Source organism: Geotrypetes seraphini, chromosome 11, assembly GCF_902459505.1.
Source record: "Geotrypetes seraphini chromosome 11, aGeoSer1.1, whole genome shotgun sequence".
Taxonomy (NCBI): domain Eukaryota; kingdom Metazoa; phylum Chordata; class Amphibia; order Gymnophiona; family Dermophiidae; genus Geotrypetes; species Geotrypetes seraphini.
The window spans coordinates 21,493,025-21,507,236 of NC_047094.1; the positions used below are offsets into that span (position 1 = coordinate 21,493,025).

General features: G+C 44.5%; 1 protein-coding gene across 14 annotated transcripts in view; it reads right to left on the minus strand.

The window, feature by feature from the left end:
• Positions 1-2,373: 2,373 nt before the first annotated feature.
• The window catches only part of SUN1 (Sad1 and UNC84 domain containing 1), a 140,115-nt gene continuing 128,276 nt past the window's right edge, over positions 2,374-14,212 (minus strand). For 13 of the 14 annotated variants that reach the window (XM_033963963.1, XM_033963969.1, XM_033963964.1 and 10 more), the window contains one exon: positions 2,374-5,164. In XM_033963963.1, coding sequence (XP_033819854.1) covers positions 5,051-5,164 — 114 coding nt within the window. In that variant the 3' untranslated portion in view covers positions 2,374-5,050. Of the gene's footprint in view, positions 5,165-7,468; positions 7,603-14,212 lie in introns of all 14 variants that reach the window. The other variant, XR_004541140.1, reaches the window with a different exon arrangement.

A 14,212-nucleotide genomic window follows, 5' to 3' on the forward strand; every position in this document is an offset into this window, starting at 1 on the left:
GTTCAAAAGTATCATAGATGGACCGGACCATGAACTTCCTGAGTTGTAGGAGACTGGAAGTGCATTGTTGGAATGCAGGAAGCTTACGGTCAGGAAGATACTTTTGAAAAGAAGAGACTTGCTGAATCAAATGTTTCAGGTAAAAAGAGAAGTGAAACGCATAGTTACCTGAACGGTTGGCCAGCATTGCATTTTGGTAAAGTCTTTTACCAAATTTATCCATGGCCTTGCCCTCTCTGCCAGGAGGGACAGAGGCATATCCACTAGAGCCTGCCGATTTTTTGAGGGTGGACTCCACCAGCAGAGATTCATGGGGCAGCTGGGGTTTGTCAAACCCTGGAATAGGAATTACCTTGTAAAGCGATTCCAGCTTCCTAGGGGCTCCCGGAACGGTGAGAGGAGTTTCTAAATTTTTGTAAAAAGTTTCCCTCAAGATGTCATGGAGGGGTAACTTTAAAAATTCTTTCGGAGGCTGGTCAAAATCCAAAGCATCAAGAAATGCTTTGGATTTTTTTAGAGTCAGACTCTAGAGGGATGGAAAGGGTGTCCGACATCTCCTTAAGAAACTTGGTGAAGGACGAGTGCTCTGGCTTACCAGCAGGATCCTGCACCGATGTAATATCCTCCTCCGAGGAATAATCTGCCTCGGTACCGAGGGGGTCATCAGAATCATCCCACAAATCAGGGTCCCGTACCGATGACAGACGGCCCTGAGAAAGTGGGGTAGAAGGTTCGGTATGCTTGGTTTTTGCGTACCGATTTACCAGACCTCATGGACACCGTACCGGGTGACTGTACAGCAGTACGGGTGTCAGAGAACGGCACCGGCTCCGAAGTCGAGTAAGCAGTGCGTCGAAGAGACTTCGGTTCCGCCGAGAGAACAGGCATAGAAACAGATTTTTTGCGGTGCCGACAACGTCGATGCCGACAAAACAGGCTGTTCGACGATCGGCACCGAATGCTCAGTAGGTACCGACACTGGAAGGCTCGGAGTCAGCAGAGCCGGGAGCAAGTGTTGTAACTGCTCCTTAAGCTGGACCTGAAGGATGGATGCTATTCTCTCATCCAGAGACGGTCCCGATGGCACCGGTACCGCTTTTTTCTTGCTCGGTACCTGCGGTGCAGCTCGACGCTCAGGCGAAGTCGATGCCGGTGGAGAGGCAGTGACTTCAATAGGAGCGGAGCGTTTGCGAGGCCGGCGCGCAGTCTGCAGGACTTGGCTCACTGCTTGTTCGACTGGCGGGCTAAGGACAGTAGGGGATGGCTTCTTAGCCGGCTTACCTACAGGGTGCGACACCGAGGATGGATCTTGCGGTGTCGAAGTCACCGGTGCCGATTTGGAGGAAGATGACGGTGTCGATGCCGGGGGAACTTCCATGGCGGCACCGAAAAGAATTCGCTGTTGGATTTGGCAATTCTTTAGAGTTCTCTTTTGGAGAGAACTGCAGCGGGTGCACGTTTCTGCCCTATGGTCCGGACCCAGACACTGAAGGCACCACTTGTGCGGGTCGGAAAGAGAAATAGGACGTGCACACCGCTGACACTATCTTTAAACCCGGTGAAGGGGGCATGAAGGGAAAAAACGGCCATAGCAAAATCGTAAGCCCGAGGCTTCGATGGTGCCAACAGGCCCCGCCGGGGCTGACCGGAAAAAAGTCGGAAAAAAAAATGGACTTTTTTTAAAAAAAATAAAAATAAAAAAAAGTAACGATAAGGTGAATAAATCACGACAAGAAAATAACGCGCGAGCGGGAAGGCGAGAAAAATATGAAAAAATTTTCCAACAGCAGTTGGAACACGCGTCTTCTTAGCTCCGCGGAAACTAAGAAACTGGAGACCACGCGCCTCTGTCGGGCGGGAAGGCACTCGCGCGTGCGCGGTGCGGCCTACTAGAACTTTCAAAGTTCTTAGAGTGCAATCACTCTAAAATTGTCCGTACCGGGGGCTCCGTCAGTGCCGTCACCCATCAGTCAAGAATATGCTGCCTGCTTGTCCTGGGATAAAGGCAGCGTTTGTGACACAGTGGTTAGAGCTACAGCCTCAGCACCCTGAGGTTGTGGGTTCAAATCCCACACTGCTCCTTGTGACCCTGGGCAAGTCATTTAATCCCCTGTTGCCCCAGGTACATTAGATAGATTGTGAGCCCACAGGGACAGATAGGGAAAAATGCTCAAATACCTGAATGTAAACCACTTAGGTTATAAGTGATATATAAATGCATATATACATATTAAATCCCACCCCTTCCCTAATTAAAAGCATTGTCAAGTAAAAATAGCATTTGCATTTAGTAAGCTATAGCTGGTTAAAAACAGACAGGATGAGAATGCAGGCAGGGTTTTATAATGCTCTACAATGAAGAAATAGTCTTAATAGAGAAAAGAAATCAATTATTTATTATTGGCTTCAAATGTTTACATGTTCTTTCAAAAATTAAACTCTCCAAACATCTCATAGCATCTTGTCGATTTAGTGGCAGCAAGGAAAAACACACCAAGACAAATCCTTTATAAAGCATTTACAAAAATACATTGCACGAAGTCCTTTCTCATGTCTTTAAAAATAAATTAAGTATTATTTAAAACATTCCCATGTGCATTTACCCCCAATTTAGATTTACCTACTATGCTTCTGATTTATATATTTGATTTATATTATATGAAATAACTGTACATTTTTCTTCACTTGTCTACATAGGCCACTTGCAAACAAGGATGAACAGACTTTGTATATGTGTTTCAGGACTGTTGTGCAATATACATAAATCTCCGGTTACAAAACCCATCAGCACCATCATTAATTTGTCTCTTTCTGGCAACATGTCAGTTTTTACAACAAGGCCGTTGATAAAATGAATGCTTGATACAAGAACTTAAAGATGAAATGACTAACAACGAACCTATGGCGCTTTCAAAAAGTATGTTTACAAGGGGGTTTTTTTGAGTAATATTTTCTGGATATGCTCAAAGCACAAAATCCACATTTACCAAGAAAATAACTGCAATAGTACTGAAAAGTAATCTGCTGGTCAAATCAGGGCAATAAAAAAAGAAGAAACACTAGCAAATGCATAACTAGTCTTGGGAGAAAAAGATGAGTTATACAAACTGAAAATACAACAAACGTTCAGGTGACATGAAAGTAAATATAGGCAATACTGAATCTATAACCTAAAATATGGGATGTTATTCGTTTTCCCCTAACACTTTTTACATTCCCACACAGGCAATTTCATACCCACAATGAACACTGCATGAAATAAAATATGCATGCACTGGAGATTCCATGCATGTAAGATTTCTCTCATGCATATTTCTGACTGTATGTGGTATCTATCACCAGGCCAGGTTTGGGAAATACAAGCTACCAGACAGTATTTTATGAGACTCTCTGATGGGATAAAAATATTTTCTATGAGAGCACACATTGAACCAGTAACATCTCTCTTCCAGTTTTCCCCAAAGACTTACATGTTCCAATTGCAGAACCCTTTTATTTATTTATTGGGGGGGAGGGGCACACAAAGGGATGGTACCTGAGTAGTAGGGAAGGGAATGAGTGATTAAGGTAGACCCACCATTGATTTTTCAAGGTGATTTTATGCTGTGTTACTATAACCTTCCCTCTTGGACACAAAGATTTGGTTGCAAACTTCTACTATTCCAAAATAAGCTGTTGTTCTTATTACTTCTAGTAAGTAGCACTACAAAAAGTAGAAATATAAATATATGCTCTCTAAGGGAATTTCCTTCCAGCAAATCTCAAACAGCTGCCATCCTTTGGAGTCATTCATGGGGAAGCACAGAATGCATAGGCAGACCAAAAAGTCCAGCCTAACCTGGAGGCAGCAGTAAGGCAACCCCCCCCCAAAAAAACAACAACAAAAAAACCCCCTAACAGCCAACAACAACCAATGTGGCAAAAAAATTAAATTTAATTAAAAGGAAGCAATCTCAATGCGGCCACATTTCAACAAGTGCTTGCATCAGGGGTGCAACGTCCGATGTAAATGGAAAGATCATATACAATTGATTTTAATGCAGTATAACATCAGATCTAAAGTGTTAAATAGCACCAAATCAATAACTATTGAACACTCTAGATTTGATGTTATACAATTGTAATTTTTATGACATACTTTCTTTCCATTTACATTAGATATCGTACCTCTGATGTAGGTACTAGCTAAAGAATGGCTGTGTCAGGTTTGTGCCCTGTTGATATAAAATTATCTTCTTGCTGTACTGGTTGTCAGTGATGGTTTTTTCTTTGGCCTTCCTGCTGCCTCCAGGTCAAGTTGTACTTTCCAGTTTGGCCTAGTCAATCTTGAACTATTTTTCCAGATATCTTGTGGGGGGCTCAAGGTCAAAGGAAACTTGAAATATTTTGCTAAGATACCTCCACCCCCTCCAGTAATAAAACAACCCCTCCTTAACCACACACATGCTTTCCTCCTTTCAACAACATGCGCTTTATTGCCACCTATCTGCTAACAATGTTAAATGTAGCTGAACCTCTTCTACTTCCCCACCCCTATAATGCTGTGTTACTGATTTTTATGTTGACATAGTTTATACCAGGTTTCCCCTGCAATCAAAAATATATACACTGTATACACATGGACATTAAAATTGCAAGCTGTGAAATCAACTTTCAGGGTTCACAAATTCCCGCATCTGCCAAATTGCTTAAAAAATGTATACTAAATATAAATATAAAATCCAAACAAGTGCTTTATTCATTTTTAATAATTTTTAAAAACCGAAACAGTACAGCTCACTTATTTGAGAACTGTTTTTTTGTGAACTAGTGCAGGCTGCGGGCAACAACTCTGTATGAATATATTAGAGAAACAGAGCTGACCAACAGCAGCTAGTTTGAGCTGTGTATTACTCTGCTGACTGTTTCCTGCCTTCAGCCAAAAAAAGAACATTGCTCCTGCAGGTGCATTGCCATTCATCTTCCTTATTCTTGAATTTTCCAGTGTTTGGGACTTCCAGTATATACAAAATGGCAAAATGTGCAACCATATGGCTATGTCTGGAAATGGTCAATTACTTGGCTTCCCATGTACCCGAAATCGGTAAAGACAAGTATACTCATTATGGCCCCAGTTAGAGAAAACTCGTAGTTCCACTATCTGAAAGGGATCTTCATTTTCCACCTAAAAAAAAAAAAAGACAAATTATATTTTTAATATCCAAAAATGTCTGGAAAGGGGATAAAAATCTTTACCAGCATTTGAAGGTGGATCCCGTGTGGTCTTAAGGTCATGTACATTGTTATAGGGTGGATCAATTAACAATTGAGCAACAAATCCAATAACAACAAATTGCTAACAAGCAGATAGGATTTTGAATTTGCTAAATAAATACTGCACAATCCACAATAAATCTAAATAAAAATCTGAAAGAAAAATTTAAATTTGTTTAGTCTTTAAGAGCTAGACCTCCTAGGGTCTACACCAGTTTCTATAATCATGAAAGCAGTTCTTAAAGGCGCTACCCAGATAATCTGGTATTTACCCAAGTAAGGGGAGTATGTGGCACAGTGGTTAAAGCTACAGCACTCAGCACCCTGGGGTTTGTGGGTTCATAACCCACGCTGTTCCTTGTGACCCTGGGCAAATCACTTTAATCCCCCCATTGCCCCAGGTACTTAGGTAGATTGTGAGCCTGCCGGGACAGACAGGGAAAAATGCTTGAGTACCTGAATAAATTAATTGTAAACCTTTCTGAGCTCCCCAGGGAGAACGGTATAGAAAATTGAATAAATAAATAAACTGCCTGCCTGAAAGCATTGTAGTACCACCACAGAAAATGGACGTGAAGCAGACCAAGTGATATTCTGTTCTAATCTAATCTGAGATTTCGCTCTATGCCTAAATAAATTCAAGGCGACTTACAATGCAATTTAACTGGATATAATTTGGATATAGTACAGGAAGCTCTTAGTGGTACATTACAATACAGTTTTAAGAGGGGTATAATACAAAAGAGGAGAGCTAGTACTATTTGGGAGGGACACTATGAGGTAGAGATTTCTTACAGTATAATTTTGTTTTTTTTAAATTATTTATTCAAGGTCAGCATCTATGAATCAAACATGGTTGTTTTTATTACATAGAGTGTTCTGGACCCCAACGCGCCTGCAAAAAATAGATAGTACTAGATCTAATAGATGCTGGCATTGTAAATTGGAAATAGGGACGTTAGATCATTTAATCTTTTTCTGTCCCTGTGTAAACGCATTTTGGAATTCAATTTGGCCCCAAATTAATAAATTACTAGAAAATCATGTAGGACTCTCATATGACACCATATTATTTGGCACTGCAATGAGAACTAAGAGTCCGATTTCAACAAATAATAATAAGCTATTACTAATACTAACAGGAGTCGCCATGCAACAAATTACTCAAAATTGGAAAGATTATACCAAATTAAAATTATACATTCTGGTGGAATTCTGTCTGTCATATTTATAAAATGGAAAAAATATTAGCGTTACAACAGGGAAGTCTTCTTAATTTCAAGAAAATTTGGCAACCATTGACAAATTATTCTAATGATTAGTTTCTTAGCACAATGATAAAAATTATATATGAATGGGGTGGGATTTGATTAATTAATGGAAACATATTATATAAAAAAGGGGGAGGGATTTATATTTTATATGATATTATATAATCTTTACCATATTATATTTTAAATACTATGAATTACTAATGATAATATTTTGGATATGTAATAACTAATAATATTTTATATGATTCAAATATTGTAAGAATGGAAAATTTATAAATAAAAATTTAAAAAAAAAAAAAAAAATTATTTATTCATTTTAAATCTGACAACAAGTGTACAAAATTATAGCAATACTTAATCATATAACACTTGAAAATCTTTCTCATATGATCATAATATAAAAATTATAACCTATCCGATCCATCTACCCTCAATTACTACAAATAAACATATTCCAATTAAAATCCGATCAAATTAAAATAGTTAAAATATTTCTCCCCAAAAAACAGTATAATTTAAGAGATACAATTTAGTGCTATCCAAGGATGCTAAAGAAGGTATATTCAGTGATGCTATGAGGTACAGAAAGTCTGTTATAGTCTGTCAGATGATTGAACTATGCACATGTTCCAGTAGAGGTTATAGGGTGATTTGTGGGCACGCTGGTCAGTTTTCTTGAGTTTCTTTCAGAATGTGAGGTGCGTCAGTTTTGCCATTTGTGTGCTCATGGTGGTTGTTTTTTAAGGGGCACATCAGGGTGGCGAATGAGCGTGAATGCAATAATCAACTAGCTTACTGATGTTACTGCCCCACTAACCAATTAGCATGTCCAAAAAGCCATATACTGGACACAGATTCTGACCCTAGTTCTTCAATTTATCCCCTTCATTTTCTGATTAGAGATCCTATGTACTCATCCCACACTTTTTGAATTTTGTTACCATTTTGATCTCCACCAGCATTCCAGGCATCCATCTCCCTTTCCGTGAAAAAGAAATTCATAGCATTACTTCTAAGTCCACCATCCTGCGACTTCAATTTATGCCTTCTAGTTTTACCATTTTCTGTATTAATACTTTAAAAAAAAAAAAAAAATCTTTATTAAGGCAAGCAATAGCACCATTACACAACCAAAAACTACACAGAGGCTTGTGAAGCACGTCACAGTCCACCACCTAGCCATTTTAACAGTAGTCAAAATACAGTCAATCAGAAAAACAAACCCCCCTACAAAATCCCAGATTCTAAAAACAAAAAAAAAAAAAAAATCAAAACTAGAAGAAAACTCAACATTCATCTACCAGTCACACCACATACACCCTCTCCCCCCCCACTCGGGAGCTCTGTAGGTCCTGGCAAGAGGCAAGGAGCAAGGCAAATGAGAGGCCAGAAAAGAAGGAAAAAAACCCTGAGCCTCGACTCTCCCACTCCGAAGCCCTCCACAAGGAAAAGCACTGCTGCCACAACCAAATATATACCGTTGCCTTTCAGATGTTTTGTCTCTTCCCTCTTTCCACCAAGATTCTTACATCTGGGCAGTTTGCTTCAGCAGGGACAACCAAGTGGCAACAGACGGGCTCACCACATCCAGCCAAGATTTCAAAATGACTTTGACCACCAATAGAAAGGGCAATTTTTCAGTCGGGCAGGGGAACATGACAATCAAGCAATAAGCATTGATCCCCCCAATAAAAGTGTCAAATAATCCCAGGAGACAGAGCGATTTACCTGTTTCTCAATGATGGGAATCACTTTTAAGTATTTAAACGTCTGCATCATATCTCCCTGGTCCCTCCCGTCCTCCAGAATATACATATTCAGATCTTCCAGTCCATTTTCATTGCCTCTCGAGAGATCATCATATACAGTCTCCAAAATTGAACACAATACTTCAAGTGGGGACTCACCAATGACCTGATACAGGGGCATAAACACCTTTCTCCTATTGGTTACCGCTCTGTCCTATACAGTCCAACATCCTCCTGGCTATAGCCACCGCCTTGTTTACACTGTTTTCTTCACCTTCAGATCCTTAGGCACTATCACCCCAAGGGACCCTCTCTCCCCATTACATAAGAACATAAGCAGTGCCTCTGCTGGGTCAGACCAGAGGTCCATCACGCCCAGCAGTCCGCTCATGCGGCGGCCCATCAGGTCCAGGACCTGTATAGTAATCCTCTATCTATACCCTTCTATCCCCTTCTCCTTCAGGAAATTATCTAATCCTTCTTGAACCCCAATATCGACCTCTCACCTCCCAGTACATACAGCTCCCTCAGATTTCTACTCCCCAAATGCATCATTCTGCCCTTCCTTGCATTAAATTTTAGTTACTAGACATTAGACCATTCTTCTAATTTTTGCAGACCCTTTTTCATGTTTTCCATTCCCGCTGGAATGTTCAGTCTGTTACAAATCTTGGTATCTACCTACAAATGAACAGAGTACCCTTATTATGGATTCAAAGTGACTGTGGATGAGTAACTGGTCAAATGGAATGGAGCTCACTATAATGAAAGGGAGTGGCCACAGGGGACAGCCTTGGCCCTATTCTTTCAAACCTTTTCTTCAGCAATATTGGAGAGAATGGGGGCTTACTGGGGAAGGTTTACCCTTTTTGTGGATGAAAAATCTGCAACAGGGTAGATACAATGGAAGGTTCATAAAAACATGAGAGAATATCTAATAAAGCTGAAGGAACAGTTTTAGTGTTTGGTTGGAAAGAATGGATGCAAAAAAATACATAATCATGCATTTGGCCCATAAAATCACAAGGGAGTATTTGGGGTGGGGGAGGCCCAACAGATACGGTAAAAGCCAGAAGCATGACCAGGTGCAGAGATAGTAGAGCTTCCAAGGTACCCAATTCCAAGAGGGAGACTTTAGAGTAGCCCTGATTTCTGACAACTCTAAGGATGGACTATGAAATCTGTAGCATTGATTTCAATGGGAAGAATCAGGAAGCATACCACTTTAGAACAGAAGATCAAAACTGAGACAGGCAAAATGATCCCCTTGCTGGAACAAGTTTAATGATGGAACCTAAGACAGAGGAATGGCCATTAGGAAAAAATAGGTGGTGATGCCTCTGTTTAGGACACTGGTGAGACCTCACCTCACTGGTGTACTGTGTGCATTTTAGGAGACCACACCATCAGAAGGACAAAATCTGGATGAGTCAGTTCAAAGGCTGGCTATTAAAGTAGTCACTCTTCACCATAAAACATACAGACTTAAAGATGTAATTATGTGCTTCCTCACCAACTGGCATCTCAGAAATACAACCATCCGCATCATCTTTCCCCGAGGGGATCTTGTGGATCAACCAAAAGGTCCAAGTCCTCATCAGGCAAAACTGTGTCAGCAAAGATAAAATCCTTGTCCCAAGAAACCCACGGCCACGTGGGACGAAGAGGGGGGGGGGGGGGAGGCTGGACTAGACAGGAGCAGATGCAGGAGAGGGGCTGAAAGGGAACAGACATGAAGGCAAAGCCTCCCCCCCTTGAAGAAACCAGGGATTCCCAGCCGCCTGCAAGTAAGCATTGTACATGGCTAAAACAAAAATCTGGGCAAGAACTCACTGCAGGAAGGAAGTCACTTGAGGCCACAGGCAAAATGGCAGAGCTTCCCACCAAAACCGATGGAAAAGCCCACTGAAAAAAATATCCCCGAGGCCTGTAGTGGCAAAGAGGCTTGAATAGACCCAGATGCTAAAGCAGAACTGCAGACAGCAGCTGCTGGTAGTAGTAAGGGAAAGCACAGTTACTTACCGTAAACAGGTGTTATCCAGGGACAGCAGGACAGATATTCTAACACATGGGTGACGTCACGACGGAGCCCTCGATACGGACCTTTTTAACTAGAAGTTTCTAGTTGGCCGCACCGCGCGGTGCGCGAGTGCCTTCCCGCCCGACGGAGGAGTGCGTGTCCCAGTTAGGATAAGCCAGCTAAGAAGCCAACCCGGGGAGGTGGGGTGGGACGTAAGAATATCTGCCTGCGTCCCTGGATAACACCTGTTACGGTAAGTAACTGTGCTTTATCCCAGGGACAAGCAGGGCAGCATATTCTTAACACATGGGTGACCTCCAAGCTAACAAAGAGGGAGGTGGGATGGTTGGCCATTAGGAAAATAAATTTTGTAACACAGATTGGCCGAAGTGTCCATCCCGTCTGGAGAACGCATCCAGACAGTAGTGAGTATGTGAACGTGTGAACTGAGGACCAAGTGGCCCGCCTTGCAGATTTCCTCGATGGGCGTGGGAACGGAGGAAAGCTACAGAAGCAGCCATAGCTCGGACTCTGTGGGCCGTGACAGCTCCTTCCAGTGAGAGACCGGCCCGAGCATAGCAGAATGCATATACAGGCAGCAAGCCAATTTGAAAGTGTCCGTTTGGAGACAGGACGACCCCAAACTGGTGGGATCGAAAGACAAAAAAAGCTGAGGGGATGTACGGTGAGCTCTGGTACGATCAAGGTAGTAAGCAAGGGCACGCTTACAATCCAGCGTGTGCAACGCCTGTTCCCCAGGATGCGAGTGAGGCTTTAGGGAAGAAGACGGGCAACACAATGGACTGGTTGAGGTGAAAAGCCGAGACCACCTTGGGAAGGAATTTAGGGTGGTACGCAGAACAACCTTGTCATGGTGAAAAACAGTGAATGGTGGGTCAGCAACCAGTGCATGCAGTTCGCTAACCCTCCTGGCAGAGGTGATGGCAATTAGGAAAAGCACCTTCCAGGTAAGAAGCCTGAGCGAAGTAGTGGCAAGAGGCTCAAACGGAGGTTTCATGAGTGCTGAGAGAACTACATTGAGGTCCCAGACGACAGGAGGAGGCTTGAGAGGCGGTTTGATATTGAAGAGACCTCTCATTAAATCTGGAAACCAGAGGATGAGCCGTGAGGGGTTTTCCGAGAATAGGCTCATGAAACGCAGTGATGGCACTGAGGTGGACTCTGATGGAGGTAGGTTTTGAGGCCAGCATTGGACAGCGAGAGCACAATATTCCAATACAGTTTCCACCGCTAAGGAGGTGGGTTCCTGATGATGCCGGAGACACCACGAGGAGAATCTGGTCCATTTCTGATGGTAACATTGGAGGGTGGCCGGCTTCCTGGAGGCGTCCAAGATGAGGCGGACCGGCTGAGATAGGTTCTCAGGAGAGGTCAGCCCGAGAGGAACCAAGCTGTCAGGTGGAGCGAAGACAGATTGGGATGTAGTAGAGACTGATGCTGCTGCGTAAGTAGAGTATGAAACACAGGAAGGAGAATGGGTTCCCTGGAGCTGAGTTGGAGCAGGAGTGAGAACCAGTGTTGGCGAGGCCACCGAGGTGCGATAAGAATCATGGTGGCGTTGTCCTTGCGGAGTTTGGACAAGGTCCGCAACATCAGAGGAAGTGGAGGGAAGGCATACAGGAACCGATCCCTCCAGTCGAGCAGGAAGGCATCCGGAGCCAGACGGTGAGGAGAGAAGAGGTCTGGAGCAGAATTGGGGCAGCTGATGGTTGTGAGGTGCTGCAAAGAGGTCCACCTGCGGAGTGCCCCATCGAGCAAAGATGGAGAGCAGAGTCGGAGGGTCCAACGTCCACTCGTGAGGTTGAAGGATGCGGCTGGAGATTGTCGGCCAGAGAGTTCTGTTCGCCCTGGATATAGGACCGCCTTGAGGAAGAGATTGCGGTCTGTGGCCCAGGTCCAGATGCGCAGAGCCTCCAAACAAAGAGGGGCGAGATCCGGTGCCGCCTTGCTTGTTTATGTAGTACATGGCGACTTGATTGTCTGTGCACAGGAGGAGGACTTGAGGGCAGAGAAGATGTTGGAAAGCCTTGAGGGCGTAGAACATGGCTCTGAGTTCCAGGAAGTTTATGTGATGACGACGCTCCTTGTGGGGTCCAAAGTCCCCTGGGTGCGTAGATCTCCCAGGTGAGCTCCCCTCACGCGTAGGGGGGACGCATCGGTGGTGATGATCATAGAGTGGGGGGGCAGATGAAAAAGTAGACCCCTGGAAAGATTTGAGGAGTTCAACCACCATTGGAGAGATTGCTGAAGAGATGATGTCACAGAGAATGGGGATGAGAAAGAAGATCTAGTAGTCTGTGACCATTGGTTGGCGAGAGTCCACTGAGGCGGTACGAAGGTGGAGACGTGCCAGAGGGAGGACATGCACCGTCGAGGCCATGTGCCCCAGGAGGACCATCATCTGTCGGGCAGGAATGGAGGGATGCATGAGTACCTGACGGCAGAGATGGAGCAGGGTCTGCTGGCGATCGGAGGGGAGAAAGGCCCTCATCAGCGTGGTGTCCAGAACTGCTCCATGAATTGAAGTCGCTGGGTGGGAAGCAGATGCGACTTGGGGTAGTTGATCTCGAACCCCAGGAGGTGGAGGAGAGAGATGGTGTGATGAGTAGCTTGTAGCACGAGTTGAGATGAAGGTGCTTTCACCAACCAATCGTCCAAGTAGGGGAACACCTGGAGGTTGTGAGACCTGAGGAAGGGCCGCCACCACTATAAGGCACTTGGTGAAGACTCTGGGGGAGGAGGCGAGGCCAAACGGTAGCACTTTGTACTGATAGTGGTGGTGTAGCACCTGGAACCGCAGGTAGCGGCGAGAATTCTGATTGATGGAGATGTGAGTGTAGGCCTCTTTGAGGTCCAGGGAACATAGCCAGTCGTGTTGAGAAAGAAGAGGGTAAAGCGTGGCAAGGGAGAGCATTCTGAACTTTTCCTTGACCAGACACTTGTTGAGGTCCCTGAGATCGAGAATGGGACGGAGGTCTCCCGTCTTTTTGGGGACCAGGAAGTAGCGGGAGTAGAATCCCTGACCCCTTTGATCTGGAGGCACTTCTTCGATGGCATTGAGAAGGAGGAGGGATTGAACCTCCCTCAGGAGGAGGGGGTTTGAGATGAGTGTGAAGCAGACTCTTCGGGAAGGTTGTCTGGTGGAAGAGTCTGGAAGTTGAGAGAGTAGCCGTGGCGGATGATGTTGAGGACCCACTGGTCCGACGTGATGACTTCCCAACGGCTGGAGAAAATGGTGAGACGACCCCCGATAGGCTGTGGAAGAGGTAGCGAGGGTGGATGACTGGCTATGCCCTGGAGAGAAGGAGTCAAAAGGGCTGAGATTGTTTAGCAGGCTGAGGAGGCTTAGAAGGTTGAGTGGCCTGAGATCGAGCCTGGGCATGGTGCTGTTGTTGACGGGGTCGCCGAGATTGTTGGGGAGGGCGGATTGAGTGGCCTGGCTGAGAACCTCCGCTGGTAAGATGATTGAGGCCGATAGGGTCGGGCAGGCGGAGCCTTCTTTTTCGGCTGATCAGGTTGTCCCACCTGGTCTCATGGGCCGAGAGTTTCTGGGTGGTGGAATCCAGTGACTCTCCAAAGAGTTTCATCCCGAGACAGGGAGGCGTTGGCCCAACGATCCTGGTGGTTGATGTCCAGGTCGGAACTCTGAGCCAGGACTAAGCGACGCATGGCTACGGCCATGGCAGAGGCCCGAGAGGTGAGCTCGATGGAGTCGTATATTGAGCGGACCATATATTTGCGCATTTGGAGAAGGCCAGAGATGTGTTGTTGGAATAGCGGGACCTTGCGCTCATGGAAGGTACTTCTGGAGGGCAGACAGTTGTTGGACCAAGTGTTTCAGATAGAAGGAAAAATGGAAGGAATAGTTGTTTGCCCTGTTGGCAAGCATGGCATTC